This window comes from Mytilus californianus, unplaced genomic scaffold, assembly GCF_021869535.1.
Source record: "Mytilus californianus isolate M0D057914Y unplaced genomic scaffold, xbMytCali1.0.p SCAF_3, whole genome shotgun sequence".
In the NCBI taxonomy this organism is placed as follows: Eukaryota; Metazoa; Mollusca; class Bivalvia; order Mytilida; family Mytilidae; genus Mytilus; species Mytilus californianus.
Genome location: NW_026262679.1, coordinates 121,785,959 through 121,806,694, shown reverse-complemented (window position 1 = coordinate 121,806,694; position 20,736 = coordinate 121,785,959). Strand labels below are relative to the sequence as shown.

General features: G+C 32.3%; 2 protein-coding genes across 2 annotated transcripts in view; both read right to left on the bottom strand.

The window, feature by feature from the left end:
- Nucleotides 1-987, bottom strand: part of LOC127736038 (ubiquitin-like protein 7) — a 38,120-nt gene extending 37,133 nt beyond the window's left edge. Inside the window, exon 1 of the mRNA XM_052246537.1 lies at nt 811-987. Coding sequence (XP_052102497.1) covers nt 811-952 — 142 coding nt within the window. The 5' untranslated portion in view covers nt 953-987. The remainder of the gene's footprint in view (nt 1-810) is intronic.
- A 9,872-nt stretch (nt 988-10,859) lies between these two features.
- Nucleotides 10,860-19,759, bottom strand: LOC127733742 (GPI ethanolamine phosphate transferase 3-like). The gene is made up of 5 exons (XM_052243058.1): nt 18,967-19,759; nt 17,342-17,501; nt 14,856-15,005; nt 11,767-13,360; nt 10,860-10,930 (listed from the first exon to the last, which is right to left on the bottom strand). The coding sequence occupies exons 1-5, from the start codon at nt 19,716-19,718 to the stop codon at nt 10,860-10,862; spliced, it is 2,727 nt and encodes a 908-aa protein (XP_052099018.1). The 5' UTR covers nt 19,719-19,759.
- Between the last annotated feature and the right edge of the window lie 977 nt (nt 19,760-20,736).

The following is a 20,736-nucleotide window of genomic DNA, read 5'->3' as shown; positions in this document are numbered from 1 at the left end:
TACTGCCACAATTGTAAAAAATCATTATAAAATATGTGTCAGTCTTGCCACAAATTAAGTATTTACTTATAAATTACACCGCACAATTTAATACCTATTTGTTTCAGTATAACATTCACCAGTACCTTACAATACTTTATTTTCACAAAATCTTCTCAATGTATGATTTCACCTTTATGCATTTGTGTAATGTGTGTCCAAAATTAGGTAAACCCAAGTTCTGACCGGTTTTCAATTGTCCGCTGATGTTTGTGCATGCCTTCTAAAAATAGTTTATTTTTATTAATGGAAGGATTTTTTACTTCGAAATAAGAGTTCAGTTTGAACCAAAGAGACTGCCAAGGATGCAGAGCAAAAGTTTTTATCAGTTTGATAAAATGTGCCATGAAATGAAACCAATTTTTCTCTAATAATGTCTAATTTTTATGGAAAATGGTTAATCATGGGATTGCAATTATACTTGTATTTTATAATTTTAATCTATTCTGTCCCTTAGAAAGACTAAAACAATTACAAAAACAATTCTATTTAAGAAACAGAGTAGATATGACGAAATCAGGTAATGCGTGATATCACTAGCCGAACAGAAACAGGGGATTCCACTGTAACTCATTTTGGAATCATTCTGTTTGGTGGGTTGTGCCAAACCGGGTTAATGTATTACATGTATTGCCATTCTTTTGCTTGTTAGATAGCATGGGAAGCACGTTTTTTTCTAGAATTGCACAGCATGTTGAGAACAAATTATGGAAAATTTAAAAGTGAAGAAATGTTCAATAAACATGATAACAAACAATGAAATCTCATTACCGATGTCAGAGGGAGGTAAATTGATGACTTTAGAAACTTCCTCTTTTAAAAACAAGGAGTTGCCTTTCAGATTAACAAAATTAAGCGTTATTTTGTCAGTTTTTCCTTGTACTGTACGGTTACAAATTTTTAAGGAAGCCATTATTGTTTTGGAAACTGGTTTAAAATTACACGGCCTATTCTCCCTTGCAAAATTCAAGTAAAAATAATAGGAACCAGTAATTAAGAAAAAAAGTCCTGTGGTACCGGTTTAATTTTTGAGACCTCAGGACAATTTCCTTATTTGACATTATTCACAGATGGACAGTATTGACACAGACATCTAATCAGACAATAAAATTTATGAGCTATTGACATATATCACTGTTGTTATTAATATGAGGCAGGCATTACCTGTGAAAGGGGACTAAGTCTTTATGAATTATTTTTTTTAATTCAAACATTTTAACTTCAAAATCTGTTAAAAAAGAAACGGAAATACCGTAACGTTACCGATGTCGGTTTTGTTGTTAGGGATTTTAGTTGTGATGTAATTTATGTTATGACGTCATATTCAATGTAAACAAAGAAACGCTATCATCAGGTAACGGTTTTTCATATCAAGCCACTCAAGGAATTATTAAAAATGAAATTGGTATTGCGTTCCTTCCTATATTTTACTAGACTGATAAATAAATATTTTACTCAAAGACTCATGCAAACAAGACAGGAAAAAGGAAGTAGATTTCTGCGCAAATGCGGGAAAATAAAAAAGTCTGAAAATAAAAAAGTTAACGATTTTGAGTTCATTAGTAGAATGAAAATTTCGGGAATTTTTCCCAATTTTTTTTTTTTTTTTTTTCTTTTTAAATTTATTGATTTTTCTACCGCAATAGGGGACTTCGTCCCCTTAATATTTCATAATTTGTATTTATTTACTTTGAACTTTTTTTTTTAATTTTGGTGTTGCATATACATATACATATATATTTATTTAGCATGTACACTATCTTTTTTTCATAACTATTCAACACCCTTGTAAGAAAGATGACTATTATCTAGACATTTTATATAACTAAAAATTGAAATGCAAAAAAGTTAATTATTGCTGAAATGGCCAGCGCTATCATCCATTTTTGTATATATTTGTAAAAAGTGACCCATTCTAGAGGAATATCTGTGCATAGCTTCATATAGGAAGAGATCCAGTTATTATCAAAATTTATATGGTTTATAGTATTTGTGTTGATAAATGTACTGCATATCATAAATGTCAGCTTTGTACATCCCATTTATACCCTTGATTGAACAATAAAATATTCTCTTCTATTGATAGTTAATATATACTTACTTCTAGTTATCATGATCTGATAAAGGATAATTAGTGTGTTCCTCTTTATCTGACAAGAGATCACAGGCACCTTGATCATGGATCACCTTTTTTTGAGTTTAACAGATATATTCAATAGAATTTCTCAGTTCAGTCTATTTCTTTAATTTCATGTTTTCTTCTATAACTAAACACTTTTAGACTGTATGTAGTTTATTGCTCTTATTTTCCTGTAACCTATCATTATGTTACTACAAACAACTAAGAATGCACATGCTGAAATGTCTCATCTGCCTAACTGATTATGATTGAATATTTATACTTATAGTCTTTTATATCAAGGTCTTACTACAGGTATCACAATAACTTAACATTATCAATGATCCTTCAGATAGGCATTTTCAATATCAAGGTTTGAGTGTTCCTCATGATAGTTCAACAAAAGTGCTTCAGACTAATGCAATTTATTAAGTTTTTTTTTTCATTTACACCTTATAATGGTTCTATAATACAGCTGAGCTATAACTTATAGTAACTGGCAATCTGTTGTAACTGCCAACAAGAGGCTCTAAAGTTAGTTTCACTCACCTGCATCTTCAAAAATGGCCACTTTTTAGTAAAAATTTGTAAGGGTTCCGAGGAACCCAGTGTCTCGCCTACTTTTTCTGTTAATCATAGGCTCTACAAAAATGAGGAAGTAAATCAATAAAAATATTCCACTTGATACTATCTTTTGATTGTAAGAAGCTTCAGTCCAAGTTTGGTAAAAATCAAGGATAGTTTATGAATCTAATAAATGTTTAAAAACTTTAACTGCAGACTGAATGTAATTTTATCTGGAAGAAAACAAAATTTCCTTCTAGATACTAGCATTTGATCATAAACAAGCTTCTGTCCAAGTTTGATACAAATCCAAAATAGTATAAGAAAGTTATTAAAATTTTAAAAACTTTAACCACAGAGTTAATGTGTTGTTTCCTGGCAGAAAATCTAAGTCCATTTAAAAGTAAAATAAGGAAAAAATGGATTTATTTTTTTACAAAATTTACTACTGAATAATATCTTATGATCATAAACAAGCTTCTGTCCAAGTTTGGTACAAACCCAGGATAGTTTAAGAAAGTTATTAAAATTTTAAAAACTTTAACCACAGAGTGAATGTAATATTTCCTGGCAGAAAAACTAAGTCCATTTATAAGTAAAATACGGAAAAAATGGAATTTTATTTTTACAATATTTACTTCTGGATACTATCTTATGATCATAAACAAGCTTCTGTCCAAGTTTGGTAGAAATCAAGGATAGTTTAAGAAAGTTATTAAAATTTCAAAAACTTTAACCACAGAGTGAATATTTGTGTTTGCCGCCGACAACGCCGACGGAATGTAGGATTGCTATGTCTCGCTTTTTCGACTAAAGTCGAAGGCTCGACAAAAATCATCATAAAAGGGGAATAACTCTATTAAGTGTTACCTCACAATTTTAGTCATGTTGACATAATTGTCGACTGAAGATTTCGGCCATTATGGCACATTTGTAGATCTTGTCTTGCTGATCATTTGTGCTATTTAAAGATCCTCTCTATTTATTATAGTTTTAAAGATATTAGGTAATAATGCAAAAAATTGGGAATTTGGCAACAACTTTAATAAGGAGTCAACTGATGATTTCAGCGATGTTGACTTATTTGAAGAACCTGTTATGCTGAACATTTTTGCTTTTTAAAGATTCTATTTATCTATTATAATTTTTGAGATAAAAGGGAAAACATTTTTCAAAATGGTAAAAAATCGTCATTTAAGGGCAGTTACTCCTATAAGAAGTCGTCTGACAGTTTTGACTTAAATGGACAATAGGAAGAGCTCAACATTCTGAATATTTTTGTTTCTGTCAGATTTTCTCTATTTATAAAAGTTTTCCAAAATATAAGCAAACTTGCATTTTACCCCTATGTTCTGTTTTTAGCCATATCAACCATCTTAGTTGACAGCCGGGGTCATCAGACACAATTTTTTAACTAGATACCTAATAATGATTGGGGCCAAGTTTAGTTAAATTTGGCCCAGTAGTTTCAGAGGAGAAGATTTTTGTAAAAGTTAATGGACGACAACAGACAACGGATGCCAAGTGAGCTAAAATTTAACATTGATTAATGAACTATGAAATAAGGTCATAGTCAGATGAACCCAGTCAGAAGGACAAATGGCCTCAACAACCATTCTAAACACCAAATATAATTTACCTATCATTTATAGTAGCTGAGAAACTGACCTAATAATCAAAACTCAATATTGAATTTATCTATGCACCGTGAAAACCTGAAGATGTCAGATGAACCCTGTCAGACAAACATTTATCCCTAATAATCATTCTATATACCAAATATATTTGACCCATTATTTCAGTAGAAGAGAAACTGACCTCGTCATATAACTTTATAGTTGATTGATGAACTTTAAAAATGAAACCAAGGTCAAATGAACCCTGTTAGACAGACTTGGGACTTCAGACATATGCTACACAGATATTCAAAAGTCGAGACCATAAGGCATTTATATAGCTATCTACTAGATATGGCTTATTCAGAGTTTATACCATCTGAAATATATAACTTAGGCTGATGCTGCCATTGGATTAGGATCATTCTCTGCAGTTGAGACCAAATAAGGGATAATACTTGCTGGCAGGATGTAAAAATATGTTGGGCAAATACAATACAAAAATAAATAAATGGAGAATGTGTCCATGGTACACAGATGATGCCCCTGCTTGCATATAACTTTATAAAGGGGCATAACTTGAGAACAGTAAAAGTGAAGCCACCCAAATTCGAACTTGATCTGTGTTTTGTGGTAATAAGCATTGTGTATAAGTTTCATAACATTTGGTGGAGGCAAACTAAAGTTCGAGAACGGAAACCAATTTTGGGACGTACGTACAGACGGACAAGGGTAACACTCAATGTCCTCTCTGGTGACGGCATGGGCATACAAATTTTCATCATGTTAATGAACACAAGAGTGCACATACTGAAATGTCTAGCTTATTTAACTTATGATTAACTTCATGTTGAAAGTCTGTAATATGAGGGTTTTACTACAAGTATCACATTAACTTAACATTATCAATGATTCATGAAAATGGAGTAAAGGTCAGATGAACAATGCCAGACAGACATTTACACCTAACAATCATTCCATAAACCAAATATAGTGGTCCTATCGCTTATAGTATCTGAGAAACAGATCATATCACAAAATCTTAACATTGACCTATGAACCATGAAAATGGGAGTCAAGGTCAGATGAACCATGCCAGACAGACATATACACCAGTTATGTATACACCTAACAATCATTCCATACACCATATATAGTGGCCCTATTGCAAATAGTATCTGAGAGATAGGCCAATCCACAAAAACTAAACATTGTCCAATAAACCATGAAATTGAGGTCAAAGTCAGATGAAACCTGCCAGATAGACATGTACACCTTACAATCATTCCATACACCAAATATAGTTGACCTACTGCTTATAGTATCCGAGATACAGACTTGACCACACAACTTTAACCTTGACCACTGATCCATGAAATGAGGTGAACCTGACAGAAATGTAGACCTTGCAAGGAACCTGTATACCAAATATAATTATCCTATTACTCATAAGAGAGAATTTCACTTTTCAAGAAAACAGTAATTTTTTCAAGCAGTCATTGAATCAAGAAAATGAGGTAAAAGACACTTGACATATGACGGACCGAAACTTCGTTACATAAGGTATCTGTATACAAGGTATGAAGCACCTAGGTCTTCTAGCTATATAATATAAAGATTTATACAAATCTTCACTATTGCCGCCACCACCGGATTGTAATACCCATGTCTCGCATTCTGCAACTTTCATCGCAGGCTAGACAAAAATTATGAGCTTGTACCTGAATTAATATGTTCAAGATGATTTCTGTTTCTGGACAAATTTAACTAATTTTTATTAAGTGAGATTTCAAATATAAACCAGACAATATATATTTTCTTCAACATCTGTCATCAGATAGGTATGTGAAAAACTTGCATAATGGAATGTTTCATCAAAATGTTATATAAAACTTAAAATGATTTTTAAGTTTGTAAAAGCCATTTGTTTTCTGATGCACATCCTCATTGACTCTACATAAGCTAAAATGTGGGAAAGCCAAAGATATCTCAATAGAGAGGGATCTATGTACATGTAACCACACATTGGCCTATAAAAATGATTGAAATCTTCTAAAATCAAATGACCTGATGAAAAATTTACATCATATAATTATCAAATGATGTTTTTGTGTTTGATATTCCTTGTAAACAACCCTTATTCTTCTGATGCCTTTTGACCTTGTTTCTGACTGTCCTTGACCTTTGTACAAAAATATACTTGATACTTTTGAAAATTTACCCATACTTCCAGATGATAGACTGATGGTCTACGATACAATATAAAGTTGAACGTGAGAAATTCAGCACTTTTATTTCAAATATAAACATGACAACTAATGTTGGCAGAATCTGTTTATGTAAAATACATTTGAATATTTACACATAAATATGACAAAATAGAAAAAAAAAACATATCTATAGTTTACTATCAAATGCACCAAGTTTACTATAGCAACATTTACTATCTCATAATAATGAGCACTTAAAGCTTATATTTTTTTACTATGAATACAGTTTTTCTCTGAATCCCCATGTACTGTTTCTTGCTTAAATTTAATTTCATTTGACAATAATATAAATGTATATAATGTACCAACACCAGACACATTGCAACTACAAATAAATCTCCATTCACATGAGTATTTTAAAACGTTTACACTTAAGCATACAAATAATAAATGGTTTGAAATCTGATACTATATAAATATAAATTTCTAAAATGCAACTGAAAATAAATCTCCATTCACATGATTTTTCCAACTTGATTACAAGTAAGCATACAAAGAGTAATTATTTTTAAGTCTTATACTTTATAAATATCAATTTCTAAAACATTATTGTAATAAACTTAATACTGTAATCAATGACATAATGGTATTTTACTATTCTAGTGCAAATTATATGAGACAAATATATCAATAGTTCTGAAATTTTTTAAACAAACAGTACAAATGACCATTTAAAGTTCAGTATACATTTTATAAAATTGGCACATAATTGAAAACCTTTGTGTTGGACAGGATATAATGAATATCAATTAAAAGATGGTTCCATAAATAATAAGTCAAAAGAAAAATATTATAATTTTTCTCTCTCTCAAAAATAAGATTTCCTAATATAAAGCTGTATTATTCTTAAAGACAAAATAAACTGTTGACACAGAGCTATGTCTCTTCTGTGTGTAATTGTAAATGTTGAAATAAAATAGCAACACTTTAGCATGTAAACTACAAGTCTATCACCCATAACTGAGGGTGAATGGCCAAAAAAATCACTATGGAAATGAGATATGCCTTTAACTGGAAAGAGAGTATACTATGCCCTTTAAATGAGGATGTCTTTTTCATTATTTTTTCTTTTTTTGTTCCAGTTGCTTTACCCATCTTGTCAAGGCATGGTGAATATTGATAATAATCAAATACGTCAATAGTGTACAAACAAAGACAGCAAAGCTTGATACAGCAGCAAAGACAAATCTTGGAGCAAATATCTTCCATACCATCAGATGTCTTCTATGTAAAGCTGCTGCACACATTGAACCCAAAACCTGAAAAAGTTTTTTTTTATATTCATGATGTTTTACAAATTAACGATGTACTTAGGTGAAATTCAAGAAATCTTGAATTTAAAATTGATACTGTAAGTCAGAAGAGCATTAGTTAAGAATCAAAATAAGCTAAAAATATTGATAGGTTATGGAGCTCCTTTTCGAGATATTTAATTTTTAAAAAATGTCAGGAAAAGGCTGACTCGGACTTTTACCTTACATTTGCATTGGTATTATTTGGGTTTCAAATCGAGAGAAAAGAAATCTAGAATCTGGTAAATGACCTTTTATTAGCTATTGGGAGTATTATATGAAAAGACAAATGGGTGTTATGGGGCAAAATATTTTACCCTGTATAATAGGAAAAAAATTAAGGAGTATATATGAACATCTGACAAAAATTCCTAAACCTGACCTAAGTACAGCCTTAAGTCATAAGGTATGTAATTTTAAATATGTCACATGAAAAAGAAAATTACATGCATACAATGTGTTCAAAATAATTTCTGTTAGGTTATTGTGTTGTGTTTCATTGAAAGTTCTGTTGTTAGTTTGCATGGAGCTTTAATTTATCTTAAATTATGAACAACTGGATGATGTTATTTGATAGATTTATAATACTGTGTAATTTTTTATTAGAATGAACAGGGCCAAAATGTTAATCATATCTCTATTTCATTAGCAGTTTTGCTGTTTTTCCTTATTTTTCAAAAAGATCAAAAGCAAACATATAAATTTTCTTTAAATAAACTGTTGACACAGATTTATGTCTCGCCTGTCCACATAAAATTCAGAAAAAGACAATTTGATGGACAGCAACATTGCTTATTTATTAAAAGTCGCTGGACCATGATCTTGTGGGCAGGGCCTAGAAATGGTGGACAAACTGAAATGTACTGATAGTAATGCAACTTTATACAAAATATCATTGATCTGTCACAAGTAGTTCTTATCAAACTGACTTAAGCAGAAAACTTAACGTTGAAATTTCTAACTAATTCAAAGTCACTGGACCATGACCTAGGGGGCAGGGCCTCAAAATAGTCGTCATACAGATACAATGTTTGTACAGATAGTAATGCAACTTCATACAAAATATCCTTGATCTATCTCAAGTAGATCCTATCAAACTAACTCCAGCAGAACACTTAACATTGAAAATTGCTTATTAATTCAAAGTCACTGGACCATGTCCTAGGGGCCACGGCCCCAAAATAGTCACCAGAATGATATGAACTGATAGTAATGGGACTTCATACAAAATATCAATGATTTATCACTAGCAGATCCTATATCAAACTAACTTAAGTAGAAAACTTAACATGGGAAATTGCTTATTAATTCAAAGTCACTGGACCATGACTTAGGGGACAGGGCTTCAAAACATTTGTCAAACTGATATATACTGATAGTAAAACAACTTCATATTAAATATCAATGATCTATCACAAGTAGTTCCTATCAAACTAACTTAACATTGAAAATTCTAATGCAATTATTTTGTATCAATGGTTCTGATTGGATGACAATAAGCGTAAAATTCTCTATCTCCCTGTCTGTAACTAAGGAAGCCGATATTTTGAATTCTGGAATGTATTGACATGTAATTTCTCCAATAATAAGCAAAAAAACTCACATTTTGCACCTAGAAATCTTCTTTTTATCAAATTTTATTACAGTCTGAAGCAGACAAGAAGCCAGAAAACGCCCGGTGTTTAAGTTTGATGCCGGAAGCATACTTATGACGTCACCCAGTTTCGGCGCCAAAGAAGATAACATCATTTCGCGGAATTTTCGTTTAATGAAAATTTACACTATAATAATGACTAAAATTGAATGATTCGTTTATTTTGCATTAGAATAGAGATAACTGTATTGTATTTGAAGCTTTGCGGTTGTCCATCGGTAGTTTTACTGTCGCAAATAACGGTTTACCTGTCTCCACTACGCGTCGCCAGGTAAACTAAATATGCGACAGTAAAGCTACCGATGGATGTCCGCAAAGCTTCAAATACAATACAGTTATCTCTAAATTGCTAGTTAATTCAAAGTTGCTGGACCATGACCTAGGGGGCAGGGCCTAGAAATGGTCGACAAACTGAGATGTACTGATAGTAATGCAACTTTATATTAAATATCAATGATCTATCACAATTAGTTCCTATCAACTATTTAACTTAAGCAGAAAACTTAACAATTGTTGACGCCACCGCTGCAGCCATCCCCAGAAAAGCAATCCCTATGTCTTGGTTTCCACAACTTTCGTCGCAGGCGATCGCGAGACAAAAATCATGACTGATAATTAACAGCCTTTTTCTCCCAAAGATTTGAAAAATTCATAATACATGAGCCATGTACATTTTGATACCGCATGAAGCAATCATCAATCAACAAGTTCTACATTGTGTTTATCAATAGATGCATTATGCGGCATGGGTTTCGCTCATTGTTGAAGACCATATGGTGACCTATAGTTGCTAACTTCTACATCATTTAGTTTCTGGTGGAGAATTGTCTTTTTGGCAATCATACCACATCTTCTTATTTTTACTTAAGATCTCTTTATTTAAAATACTTGTAACCTAAGATAGTTTCTAGAACTTTACCTTGATTCCCTGAAAAAAAAACATGGAAGAAAAGAGTCTAAACAACATCTGCTTAAACACATCTTCATCCTCCAATAAAAGGAAGTCCCCCTTCCAATGTCCAGGTTCTTCCTTCTTTGTTGCCATGGATTTAAGAAACAATCCATCGGTCAGTGGCCATATGACAAGCAGTGGACACAGAACACTATAGAATACCTCTGCCGCAAAAGTGTTTAAAGTGATCAGAATAGCAGGAATAACATTGTAGTCGAAATCACCATGGAAACCAGTAAATGCAGATTCCCACTTAATTGATGGTACTGCAGCTTGATGTCCAGTAGAATAAAAATATGAAGAGAACAAAGTTGACATAAACACAACAGGTGGCCAAATGTTATTGACTTTACCTACAAATAAAAATATGAAGAGAACAAAGTTGACATAAACACTACAGGTGGCCAAATGTTATTGACTTTACCTACAAATAAAAATAATTCGGTTAAACTGATAGATTGATGACTGTCTATCCAGTGGCAAGTATTACAATCATATTCAGAAAGTTAACATGTTAATGTAATATAAAGATGCACAGCTAAATACTAAACTAACACTCTGAGCTGCATTTTTAAATGCTACCTCACAAGGTTACAGATCCAAGGACATGATATCCTAATGGGATACAGGTATATTGGTCTGACTCTAAGCTAACCAGTATTAACTCTTTCTTCAAAAAATTGTGTGTTTGGTGGTGAAGTAGTGAATACCAATTTTAGAATCTTTGGATTATTCAGACATGTTAGACTGGGGTTTGAACCCAATTTCCTACAATGATGCTATCATGGTTCCATCAGATTATCAAGATATTTTCAAAAACATAATGAAATAAAATAAATGTCAACAGTTGATATCAACTGTGTACATCATGTTAGGTGTATGCCTAATGGTAAGCTTGGATGGAACATTTTTCTTTTTAACATCTGTACTGTATATCTTACAACATATATTTCAGTATAACATTAGTTTAAAAATATTTCCCATGACTCATCAGCTTTTTATCTCTGATTGCCCCATATAGACCAATCTTGAGGGTTTTTTTATGAATGAGTTACCCCAATTGACCTGAGGACCTCGGTGTACATGAAGTCATTGAACTATTGGTTCTTACTGTGACATACAATAACATAAGCATTGCGACATACAATAATAACATAAGCATTGTGACATAGAAAATGAACGGGAAATACATGAATTTAAATTTCATCTATTCTACCTTTGTCCTTAAGTATGAATAGTCGTATGTGAAAAAACACTTACATGCTTTTGTCAACCCAAATCCTGAACTTTCATCTCCTGAGAAAACCATCTTTGTAAATGTTACTGAAGCTGTATATACTTCTAAAAATAACCAAACTGATAAAAATGCAAATAATAGGCTAGGTGAAGTGCCATCTCCCAACAGCAGAACAAGTAATAAGTAGAAGATCACAACAAAGTTGATCAGCGCTGACGAGTATGTTGTGCCGAGACCAAACACAATTGGTGGATGCTCAGCCTCTTTCTCATCCTTAAAGTTTTGCTTGATTTTGTTGTAAACCTGTGGTATAACAGTCCCATCAGCCTGAACAGAAAATTTCTCCTGTTTCGGTAGTAGATGAATCGTTAATGGTTTAATGGTGGTAGCTATGAATGATATAAATAGAAGTATATACACAAGCCTTGGCAAAAATATCTGTTGCCACACTGGTAAAGCATCAAGTATTGGCTGAGGTAGTCCTTGCAAAGCCCAGTGCAAAGCAATTGCAACACCACATACAGGATATATGTATTTTATACATATTATTCCTGCAGAATTTCCTTGAAAATTTCCAGAATGTTTTACATATTTACGAATTGCTAGAAGAAAGAAAATGACACAACCTACACTAAAAAAGTATCTAACATTTCTGTAGCTAGTCAACTCGTCTGGTAAGCTAGCTAATGGATACAGGAAAAGTGACAAAGAACAAGTCCATTGTTCTTCACGACATGCTCGAAAATTTGATGAAAATCTGACAAGCACATTTAAAAGTAGTGTCACAAATATTGCTAATATTGATGGCTGAGTCAAAGTTCTCATAATATCATAAGTTTTATGTTGTGTTTTGTGTCTTTTGGCTTTTTGATCCAATTGTGAAGTATCATATTTGACTAGAAATGACTGAATACTTTTAAAACAAAATATCCATGATAATGTCTGAGTATAGAACAAAGTTACTGAGTCTTCATGCACTACAAAACTGTTTGAAAAGAATAATACAAAATATAGTAACATTATCATCCATGAAAATATGTTATTGATGTTTAACGAAAGGCATGTTTCTGGTACTGCTTCAGGTGCAGAAAAGTTATAGGTTAAAATCCATATCATTATAATACCAACTACAGCCAGAATATATACCATGAATGCTGACAATGTTTCTCCCACAAAAAATGTCTGAAACACTGCATAAGTCAAATAAACCACACAATATAGAATTAAAATGACCACAGTATTTGGTACCTCACTACTATCTGAAATTCGTATGTAATATATATTAGTTGAAATCGCCAAAATAAGTGTCAATATTCCTATTGAAATTGACATCATATCAAATTTGGCCCAAATTCCTTTACAAATTTTCCCAACTTCTGATATGTATTCAATGTAATGGCCTCTCAAAATTTTCAAATCTTCAGTAATGTCCCTTGTTGCTCCATCTTTTACCATAGCGGTAACTAAAGCTTGTAAGTCTTTTTCTGCATGATCTAAAAGATTCTGTAGTTCATAATACGTTTGTATTGGAAAGTCTGAAGAGTATTCATAGTAAGATGTAAGGTAGTAACTGATTTGTTTGGCATTCAATCTTAAAGCTTTGGTGCTGTGATAAACCTAAAAAAAAGAAAATACAGTAGTTTTTTAATCTGAATAAATCCTTTTTCAGCATTATGGGAGTCTTTCCACAGCACAGTAATCATCAGTTAAATCAATACAAGGAGACTGCATTCAATTGTATACCAAATCATTCAATAAATGTATCTTTATACAGATATAAATCTATTTATTGTCTGAAGTATTGTCGGATTCAGTAAACAATGATTTTATGAAATTTAATCGTCTATGTATCACTAGTATCACTAATTCTGAAGATTCATTTATTTTCAGTGGGTACTAATTTTATCCAATTGTAAAATGTCGGCCAGGTGAGCTAAAAATTATATCATGTTTTTGTATTCAACTTCAAATTTTTATATGATTGTAGAACAGTAAGGTTCCTTTCAAAATCATCCTGACTATTTATGGAATATTTGCCACTGGACATTCAGCAAACAACAATTATCAATCAATCAAATTCAGAACTATGCTAACTAAAAAATTTTCAACATTGACAAAACTTTGAAATGGAAGATACCTTCTGTGTATATCAATAAACAGTCTGCATAATATTGGTACAAATATATTTACTTAGAGTCTCTTGTACGTTTGTTTTTTCTATACTCAAGGGTATCTTATTCTGTAACAATACAATACAAATATGTTGTAAATACAACAAAATGTTAAAATATTTGTCAACTAATGACAGCTGACATTACTGTATAATCATCATTAATAAAAAAAATAAATTGTACAACAAAATCAATAAATGCTATTTACAAGCTTCCGCATATGTTAATCATGTTAATACAAATATATTACATAACCATAAAATAAAAAATGTAGTTGCAATCTTTTAAATATTGTTAAACTTGCATTTCACATCAATTAAGCATCAACAGATATTGTAAAGAACCTTGTTAAAAAATGAAAATGTTTTCCAGAAATAATACATGTATTATTAATTTCTGTTGTAACCAAAACTTTTAAATTGGTTACTGGAAAAAAAAATTAAGGTTTTGTCTTTCTTTATAAACACTCTTACACACAACTAAACCTAAATTGAAGCCAGATGGAATCACAAGACTAAAGACATACCCATAGCCACAATTGATTGAACTATATGTGAACCTATACTTCACAAAAATCCAATTAACCAAACAATTAATTGTATCTGTAGTTAGATACTAATATCTGACTCACTGTTCAAGACTTAGTAATTAATAACTTTTAAGTTCTTAGTATGTGTATCCAAGCATATTATGCAATGTACATTTGATCCCTCATACATGTCTTTGTCTCGTCTGGAACTAAAGTTGCTAGTAAGGCTGAAGCAAGATGCAGGCTTGCTGTTTCCTACATAGGTGGAGTCAGTACAATAAAACTTTAAAAATTTGTGATAAGCTTACACAGGCAACACATATCTGATATCTCTGTAGCAACAGTTTATTAGTTTATTGTTGTGGTTTTGGTAAATTTTTACAATGTGATATACTGCTTTGTTCATAATTACCTTCTTGATATCGCTGGTAGTTTGCCACCATGGGCAGTGTGTAAATAGTTCCTCTATCACCTGTCCCAGGTTAGAGAAAGGTATTGGTATACCTAATAGCAGAGAGATGGTTGGTACAAAATCTATCTGGGAAATTGTGTCCCTTTCTTTCTACAATATCAAAGTACAAGTATTAGCAATCATCTTTGTATCTTCCTAGGGAAAGTAAAATGAAAAGTTTTGCTCAAATTTATTTTTGGACAATTTTGATTGTGATGAAGCAGCAACCTCCAATTCTTTACCAGATGCCATATTATTCTCTTCCAGCAATATTGGAATGAATTATTTACATTATACTAGAGGCTCTAAAGAGCCTGTGTCGCTCACCTTGGTCTATGTGCATATTAAACAAAGGACACAGATGGATTCATGACAAAATTGTGTTTTGGTGATGGTGATGTGTTTGTAGATCTTACTTTACTGAACATTCTTGCTGCTTACAATTATCTCTATCTATAATGAACTTGGCCCAGTAGTTACAGTGGAAAATATTTTGTAAAAATTTACAAAAATTTACAAAATTTATGAAAATTGTAAAAAATTGACTATAAAGGGCAATAACTCCTTAAGGGGTCAATTGACAATTTTGGTCATGTTGACTTATTTGTAGATCTTACTTTGCGGTACATTATTGCTGTTCACAGTTTATCTCTATCTATAATAATATTCAAGATAATAACCAAAAGCTGCAAAATTTTCTTAAAATTACCAATTCAGGGGCAGCAACCCAACAACGTGTTGCCTGATTGGTCTGAAAATTTCAGGGCAGATAGATCTTGACCTAATGAACAATTTTATCTACGTCAGATTTGCTCTAAATGCTTTGGTTTCAGAGATATGAGCCAAAAACTGCATTTTACCCTATGTACTATTTTTTAGCCATGTCGGCCATCTTGGTTCACGGGCAGGGTCATCGGACACATTTTTTAAACTAGATACCCTAATGATGATTGTGGACAAGTTTGGTTAAATTTGTCTTAGTAGTTTCAGAGGAGAAGATTTTTGTAAAAGATTACAAAAATTTACAAAAAATGGTTAAAAATTGACTATAAAGGGCAATAACTCCTTAAGGGGTCAACTGACCATTTTGGTCAAGTTGATCATGACTTATTTGTAGATCTTACTTTGCTGTACATTATTGCTGTTCACAGTTTATCTCTATCTATAATAATATTCAAGATAATAACCAAAAACGGCAAAATTTCCTTAAAATTACCAATTCAGGGGCAGCAACCCAACAACGGGTTGTCCGATTCATCTGAAAATTTCAGGGCAGATAGATCTTGACCTGATAAACAATTTTACCCCATGTCAGATTTGCTCTAAATGCTTTGGTTTCAGAGATATAAGCCAAAATCTACATTTTACCCCTATGTTCTATTTTTAGCCATGGCGGCCATCTTGGTTGGTTGGCCGGGTCACCAGGACACATTTTTTAAACTAGATACCCCAATAATGATTGTGGCCAAGTTTGGTCAAATTTTGCCCAGTAGTTTCAGAGGAGAAGATTTTTGTAAAAGTTAACAACGATGGACGACAACGAGGACGGACGACGATGACGGACGACGACGCCGGACGCCAAGTGATGAGAAAAGCTCACTTGGCCCTTTGGGCCAGGTGAGCTAATAAACAAAGCAGTCTTCATTAATGTGGGTTTTTTTTATTCTCTTATTCTATTAATGCAAGAAGACCTAGAACCAGTCCATAAAAGGTGGGGAAAACACTGGGGAAGATGAAGGAAAGTCTTGAGAAGTATCAGGACTATATTTTTCTAAAATAAATTATAAATTTCCTTTATCAACGTCCACTCAAAATTTGAAACAATTAAAAAGTAAAACGAGGAGACTGATTTAAACTACAACTACAAACAAAAAAACAAATATGGCAAAATGCAGCCAATGACAACCACTGGATTAAAGATTCACAGCTTGAGACAGGCACTTAAAGAATGTGGCTGGGTAAAAAAAATAATCATGTTTGTGAACAGGCAACCCCATTATAATCTGGGTCAATGGTGTTACAACACAACACAAGAACAAACTGTAAAAATCAGTTGGAAAGGGCTTAACTTATCAGACAGGTACTTAGCACTAATAATATGTAAATAATCTAAAATAATTTGCAGTTATTTAAAGCTAGTTCAAACCCCAATTTCAACTTAAGAATAATCCATGTCGATGTATGCTTATAGTATGCTTTTGACACGGACAGCATCTTAAGTCCCAAGCCCAATGCCTAAGTCTCCTCACAATTGCATCACGTAAAAATCTGCGTTAAAATTAATATGACTAAAAAAGTTTAATCAACAGCCCTTTCACATTTTATGGTTAAGGTTTTAATGGCACAGACTAAGATTTGAACATAAATATGATATCCTACCAATTTCAAGGTTCACCATTGGTAAAAAAAAATCACAACATTTTTTCTTGACCTAACTTAAATGTTACCCATAGATTATGTTGGCTGGTTATCTGTGCTGGACTATACACAAATAATGCTGCTTCTAATTCGTCTTTACTGTCTCCTCCGTGGTCTCCTGTTTTAGTCATTCCATGATCACCCATCACAAATAATATTGTGTCATCTTTCATCAACCTTGTCACATTCCTTGAAAATAAAAACAAAAAAAAATTCCAGGGCATGAAGAATTTTTTGGAAGGCCACTTACCCAAGGGAAAGTGATAAAAAAAAGTTCACTTTCCCGTGTGCAAATCCACTATCCCCGGTTGAGACCCGCAAAGTGGGTCGAATTGGCTCGAGGGGTTTGGGGGCATGCCCCAAGAAAATTTTGAAATTTAAGATGCACAATCCTGCAATCTGAGCATACTTTTAAGGGTTTAACATGTCAACTGATTATGATAATTTTGTGTGACTTTTTTAAATTTATATACTATAAGCAATAGACAATCCATATTATGTGTATGGAATTATAATTAAACAGGCGAGACATTTCAGCATTGCACCCTTGTTACAAAATACAGGTAGGTTGGTTCATTAATGCGTGGTTCATAAAATATGTGGTTCATTAATGCTGGATTGGATTGAATTCTGCTTTCTTGATCTATGTTGATGATCTGAATATAATAATAATATTGACTGTTTTTTCAGTAAATGTACTCTGACTGTACACTTTGAGTTTGTAAATATTATGTTTTAAGTGTCTCAATGTCATTACCCTTTTTTTTTCAATATCATTAAGTAATCAGTCCCTGTCATATTTATTATCCTTCTGTTTTTTGGGGATACTATTCCCCTTTACATCATATTCTGTTTTTCTTTTAGCGCTTGAAATGTCAAAGTATTTATGCAAGCTCATTTTCTGAGCGTCCGCAATATTTACAAACTGTTTCCCTTGCTACAAACCGGATATCTTAAATTTAAACCAGTCTGCTAACGATCTAACTAAATACCAAAAGGCACACGTGTAAAACACATAAAAATGTGATGAAATCATGGAAATTCGACGCTCAGATGATCTTACAGAAGTATTTTGACATTTAAACAAGTAATAGGGACCAATTATTTTATTTATTTACCGGAAAACGACTTTCCCGACGGGATATTAGCAACTGCTATGTCACTTTCCAGTGTTATAATTTACTTTACCCGGGAAACGGGAAATGGTAATCTTTATGCCCTGTTATTCATAAAGTTAAAAGAATCAGAAGTACTTTCAGTATTCAAAATCCAATGATATGCTAGCAAACGATAAAATAGGGTGATATAAATTAACAAATAACTTTTCATGTGATAAATTGGTATAAGACAAAAACAAGTAATTGAGGTTCCCAGGTCACCAGAATTGCTCGAGGCTACAAATTTGGAAAGCCAAGTGATTTACACACAAAAACAATGTTATGTGAGGCTTTATCTGCAGGCACAACAATATATTTGTCATGGAGGTAGGACAGGTGCTTTGCAACATTTGGGTGAACCAATTTGATTTATGTCCCTCAGGGCATCTTGACCTTAATTTATTATCACTTACGTGTACATAATAATATTTACACAATCAATACAATGTATGTAAAAAGCATCATAATAAAAATATGCCGATCTTGAGGTGTATTACCTTATCATATCATTCATTTGAGACAATTTGTCTCTCATAGCTGAATGGTTTGGACCATATCTATGTCCACAGTGATCAACACCAAGGAAATGAGCAACCAACACTTCCCAGTCATTCTTATTCTGTTCTTTGTAAAGATGTTTCAAAACACCATCATCAACGGTATGTAAATCTTTCACATTAAATGATGGAAATGGAATCTGTTTATAAAATCTGTTAGGGAACAGTCCTATCCAAGTGTCGTCACCAAGAAACTTTATTCTTTTGTTGTGGCGAATCAACTGATCTATAAAATTATCCTCTGTAATTTCAGAGCTAGCAAAATTAGATCCAGCATCAACAAATGTAGGAAGACTTCCCGTAGTCAAGCCTTTTAATCTCTGTAGTGTCGTTGTAGGTGGATCAGCGATAAATTTGTAAAGTTTTGCATTGTTTGGTTTCATCAGAGAATTTTTAATAAAATTTAATCTATTTTTGTATGGAATAGAATCATTTGCTGTGGAATCAAATGAAGCGAAATCATATCTTAGTGCATCTATTACGATTATAATAGCTTTCTTATAACGGACATGCATCCAACAACCCTTTTCTCCGTGCATGTCACTTTGCATGGCAAAGTCAACTTTACAGCTACTGTTTCTTTCTACAACTACTCTTTTCAAAAGAAATCCTTTTGCAAATATAAGCAACCCACAAACGTAAAGTAAGATAAGAAAGCATAAAAGGAAAAAGCATTTAAAGTTTTGTCCCATTTTTTCCTGAAAATTTTCTTCACATTTCGCCGGTGTTACGGAAGTTACCAAACGGAAGTAATGAAGAAAAAAAAACATTTTCGGTTTAGCATAAACTCAATTCCCGGCTATTGAAGAATTTAAGGAAGAATATAAAAGGAGAGCTATAAAGATTAAAATATATGCCCTTTTCCTTAAGACCTTTATTAGTGTTCGTTGTTGGTTTTTGTAAAAAATACTTTTCTACTGTAATTGGGGACTATACACATCACAAATGTACACATTACACAGTTACAAGTTACAAATTGACAATTTTGACCCCGTTGGCTTTCCATACTGAACAACAGGTGTGACAATATGATAGGCTTCAAAATATATATATTTATATATTTATATATTCTTAATATGTTTAATAAAATTGAAAAAATAACACAGGGAAATATCTATCAAGAAAATTATACAAATAAGTTTTAGACAGATTGTTTTAATTTAAGGTTAAAATTACATGTAAATATAAGAACATGTACACATTTAGGCCAAATGCTGACATGTTATAATAACAATTAGAACTTAATGAACTGGACATACGCAAGATTCACAACTATAAATTGTCCAGATTGGTAAAAACATGTCAATTAAAGTCAGCTTGATAGATATTCATCTGTGTATCCTTAGAATGAAAACTATTATTGTCAAAGTAATAGAAAGTTTGATAAACTGTTATATTCAAATGAAATGTATATAAACTATTTGCATGCACTGTTATGGGGGAGACCGTCCGTTATGGACACTGGTTCAGACTGGCTTGAATAAACTGTTGTTTCAAATAACCTTGTGTTGTGTTACACAGTGGTTATTTTTGGTTAACCGTGACCAAAGGATGCTAAGGTAAAGTGACTATTATTGATAATCTTTATTTAATTTCGCAAAATGGCTGATAAAGAATTTAATGATGTAAGGTTAGTTTTCCGAAATTTAGAAACACAAGTTCAAAGTCTCACTCAAAAGGTATTTAAAAAGGGCATACATTCGAATAAAA

What these genes read in the sequence shown, in the direction of transcription:
- LOC127733742 (XM_052243058.1), bottom strand. Translation starts at nt 19,718, where the DNA reads ATGGGACAAAACTTTAAATGCTTTTTCCTTTTATGCTTTCTTATCTTA. An exon ending in CAAATGAATGATATGATAAG is followed by an intron (nt 17,502 to 18,966) that starts GTAATACACCTC and finishes TTTATTTTCAAG; the next exon opens with GAATGTGACAAGGTTGATGA. An exon ending in ATTTGGGTTGACAAAAGCAT is followed by an intron (nt 10,931 to 11,766) that starts GTAAGTGTTTTT and finishes TTTTATTTGTAG; the next exon opens with GTAAAGTCAATAACATTTGG.